General features: G+C 53.3%; 1 protein-coding gene across 3 annotated transcripts in view; it reads right to left on the minus strand.

Annotated features, from left to right (window-relative positions):
* Positions 1 to 2,230: 2,230 nt before the first annotated feature.
* LOC113218248 (arylalkylamine N-acetyltransferase 1) overlaps positions 2,231 to 3,970 on the minus strand; it is a 22,971-nt gene continuing 21,231 nt past the window's right edge. For all 3 annotated transcript variants that reach the window (XM_026438516.2, XM_026438515.2, XM_052269147.1), the window contains exons 2-4: positions 3,664 to 3,780; positions 3,193 to 3,581; positions 2,231 to 3,071 (exon numbers count right to left, since the gene is read on the minus strand). In XM_026438516.2, the coding sequence (XP_026294301.1) occupies positions 2,873 to 3,071; positions 3,193 to 3,581; positions 3,664 to 3,780 (705 nt within the window). In that variant the 3' untranslated portion in view covers positions 2,231 to 2,872. The remainder of the gene's footprint in view (positions 3,072 to 3,192; positions 3,582 to 3,663; positions 3,781 to 3,970) is intronic.

Consider the following 3,970-nt stretch of genomic DNA (forward strand, 5'->3'; position numbering starts at 1 on the left):
CGCGCCCGCGCCCCCGCCCCGCTTCTTTTGCCCCCATCGCAGCAGGGTTTTCAAGCGGCTGAAGACCTAGCGGAGGGGAGGGGAGGGACTGGTCATGATGACGCGGTCACAGGGGGGACTGCGGGGGAAAGTGCTGGACAGTGCAGCTGCAGTAGGCTACAGTGTAGTGCAGCTAGTGCAGCTGATCGCCCAATTGCTTGCAACTATAAGCCTACAGTGCCTTCGGGACGGCACGAAGCGAGTGGACCAGTCGGCTCTCGTGCCTCCTCGTGCCAGGCAGAGGACTCGGCCCCATCCTGTTTAAGGACTTCCCCTCCCGGTCGGGCGCGGTGCGCGATGAGGGCGGATGTGACCGCGCGGGCCGCGTTTGCTCAGAGCGGCGTGGACCGCCGTGTCGCCAATGTCACTTCGGGCGTTTCTTCTTGTCGTCTGGCCTGTCGTAGATTAACAGTCTTCCCGACACGGGTCCGCCGGTTCAGAGCTCGTTCGGGTCATTATTGTTTACTCCAGCTTAACGGATCTAGGATCGAAATGCGCTCTACTCAGTCTTCGTCTATCGCCTCGCACGCAGCTGGATTGCATATCAACACACACCCACACAAAAAAGCCATCTCCGGATTTGGAGTGCAATAAGTAAATACAGGTGGCTCAGGTATCGAATTGACATTCGAATCGTAACTTAGGCTTCTGCCCGTATGAACTGAATGAGTTCAACAGATAACAAGTCAACAGTTTAACACATTTATTAACACATTAACAGATGCATTTTGCGGAATATACTTGGTAGACCACGATTTTCTCGTTTAATGCATGTTTTTTTTTATTTGGTAAAAATTACGACCAAAACACACGGTATCGCAAACCATGCGATGTATCGTGATTAATGCATGAACCACAACACCACAAGTTGGGTGAGGATCCCTGAAACCATGATTTGCTTTCCCGTCGGAGGAAAGCGATGATGTATATTCCGATCCTATCTTTCTCTCATAAGACCGCATTTCTATGCGTAAATTATGTTCCAACACACAAATTGATATTCACTGTCAAATCAACATTTACGTCAATGGTTTCTCACAGGGACGTAGCCGCATGTGAGAGCCGATTTTAGCGAACATTTTTATCAAAAAGATCGATTTGTATTAATACAAGATGCTTCCAAAAAAACTTACAAGAGTTTGTTCAGTCCAGTCGGCGCTCGGTTAGGTAGGACGTGGTCGTGTCGCGGGAAAAGGGAGGGGAGGGGGAGGGAGTAAGGTTTGTTTACTTTTCGCAAGGCTGCGAGAATCATTGTTGTTTAGTCAACACACGGGCTCTGTCGGGTCGGCTGCTCTGACAAAGCTGTGAAGCAGCCGATTTTACGTGCGTTTGTACGAATAGTCGTTTGAGGGCAAGGTGCGGAAAGGGGGGAGGGCGGCGCCCTTAAACGGTGTTCGTACCGGGTGTCCGGGAGCATACGCGGCAGCTCGATGGGTTGCCTACGCACTGGCGTGCAGGCGCAGATAGGGCGAGCGGTGAAGGTGGCGGGAGGCAATCGGCTGCCCCCCCCCCTCCCCCCGGTCGCTCTCCGCACCTGCACGCCAGTGCGTAGGCAACCCATCGAGCTGCCGCGTATGCTCCCGGACACCCGGTAAGTACGTCAAATCGTCTGCTTCACTTGACAGCCCTCTGTGTAACCGTGTATACTGGAGGCGGGCGCTGAAGTGTAGCGCGTTTGTCTGGTTTGTGTACTCCCTCCTACCCGAAAAAGGGCCATGGGCTGTGCGACCCAAGAGGGTATGCAATCCCGTGATACACCATCGTCCGCTCTGTCTGATTCACTCGGTACTAACAAGACGAGAAGAAATAAATAGCATTACCCACGCGCACTCCTGTAGTTGTACGGTACCGTACCGTACGCATGAGTGCGGGCGGGCTTGCCCACCACCGGTCCAGCCCAAGGAGAACACTTGAAGTCAAAATAACGTCAAAGTGATGTCATTTTGACCGTTTTCGTCAAAGCATAGTCTTTCTGGATATGGACTTAGACGTCAAAATGACCGTCAATGACCCTCTTTTGACGATATTTTGATGTCATGTTCTCGTTGGGAGGGTGCCTTTACGGTCCGAGCGAGTGGGCAACCCAACCGCACGTAGAAATGCGGCACAGTATGCCTACTAAAGTGCGCGGGGTGAGGCGCGGGGTTAGTCAGCAACCAGCTATGATACCCGAATAAAAGGAAGGACCCAGTTTCAACAATTACATTTAATTTAAATCACAACCATTATGTACAAAGAACACCTTGCGGTCAACAACACTTAAAAATTAACACTAACGATGACACACATGTGTACAGCGTGTCTCATGGGCTAACAGGTAGCGAGAAGCTATCTGATCTGTCTGTCCTCTTTCCTCTCCCTCGACCCCAGGACCTTGCTAACTTACGCCTCCCAGGTGAGCCCCGTCTGGCCGGCCGTCCCGCTTCAAGACTCCAAACACTGCCTGCTGTCCGGGCGTGGGCTTGTTTTCCAAATCGTATTTCCGTGACCTACCTAGTTTTCACAGGTCTGGCCAAGGGGATCAAAGATCCAGCAATGAAGAGATTGAGACCCTTTCTTGTCGAAGCCCACGCGCGCAAACAGATAGGAAAGGTTCTTGACACGAGTTCGGAACGGCTATACCCCATGCCGAACTGCAGAGGGTCGTCGCAGTCTGGTCCGCTCGTGGAGAAGGCATGGACTGGCGCGGGGTATGGCGCCAGCCAGAGACTGTTTGGCGCCATTATGTTTGTACTTAGCGTGCGTGAGTGTCATAGACCTATAGAGACCCGGAGGGTGAACCCGCTCACAAGTTCAAGACATTTTTGGCAAAGAATGCTGACGACAAGACAGCTCAGAGGTCGAGGACGTATGTCTTGGCGGCGTCGTGCGGCGGCGGCGTAGGGAATATGCGCTGCCCTTTCCTGTCGACGACGTCGTTGTAGTCTAACCGGTCAATGCAGCGGTACCCCAACCGGGAGACGATCAGAGCGGACACGTAGGACGTGCAGATGACCCGCATCAGGCGGTGCTGTTCAGACTGGGCGATTTCCCTGTAGAAAACACACATTTAAACTTCGATTCGTAAAGAGATTAACTACGTAAGGTAAGCTTCATTCCGTTTTATGGATATAACAATAACAGCAGAATAACTGATCTTCAAACTGCACCCACCTGCTTTGGTCGAGGAGCTTCTTGGCGATGCCCTTCCCCCTCCAAGAACCATCCACGGAGAGGATAAAGATGTCGAATATTTTGTCCACGTCAGCGGGCACCTGGGCGAAGACGTTCCCTTGAGCAGAAGTCCTCATCAGAAGTCTCCTGACCTGGTTGAACTGTTCTTCGGGTCTCTTTAGGGTGGTCACATCTTCCGGGACGTCGTCGGCCTCCTTCAGCCACTCTCGGCGGCCTTCCTCGTCCTCCTCGCGGCTCAGGGTGCCGTTGACGCACACGCCCACCAGGGTGCCGTCGGAGGCGATGGCCCCGACCGAGATGCCCTCGTGCAGGGTGCTGAGGGAGAAGTCTTCGAGGGCGGGGCTGCTTTGGCCGGGCTGCATGCCGATCTGTTTGGAGCAGAGCGCGCCTGCGGTCAGTACTTATTGCACTATTAGGGCGCGGGGCACATTTCCTTTGAGAGATGCTCACCGCGACGTTCAGGGGCTCGTCATGGTAGAAGAACTTTCGGAGGAACGCAGTGACCATCGGCCTGTCCTTGCCGCCCAACCGCACGATCTCATAGGTCCGCTTATCAGTTGCCTCCGCCTGGAAGAGAAGAAACAGTTGGAACGTTTAACAGCATTGTAACAGCAGGTGGGGGTGGGCGCTGCGTGCATCTCTCCACGTTACTTCAATGCATACACCAATTCTAATTCTCGCTCATAAGTTGAAGCCCTACGATTGTGCAAAGATTCCTAGGTTTGGGTGTCAGTTGTCTTACGACCCTCCCCCCCCC

This window comes from Frankliniella occidentalis, unplaced genomic scaffold (assembly GCF_000697945.3).
Source record: "Frankliniella occidentalis isolate FOCC.00 unplaced genomic scaffold, Focc_3.1 Scaffold84, whole genome shotgun sequence".
NCBI classification, from domain to species: Eukaryota; Metazoa; Arthropoda; class Insecta; order Thysanoptera; family Thripidae; genus Frankliniella; species Frankliniella occidentalis.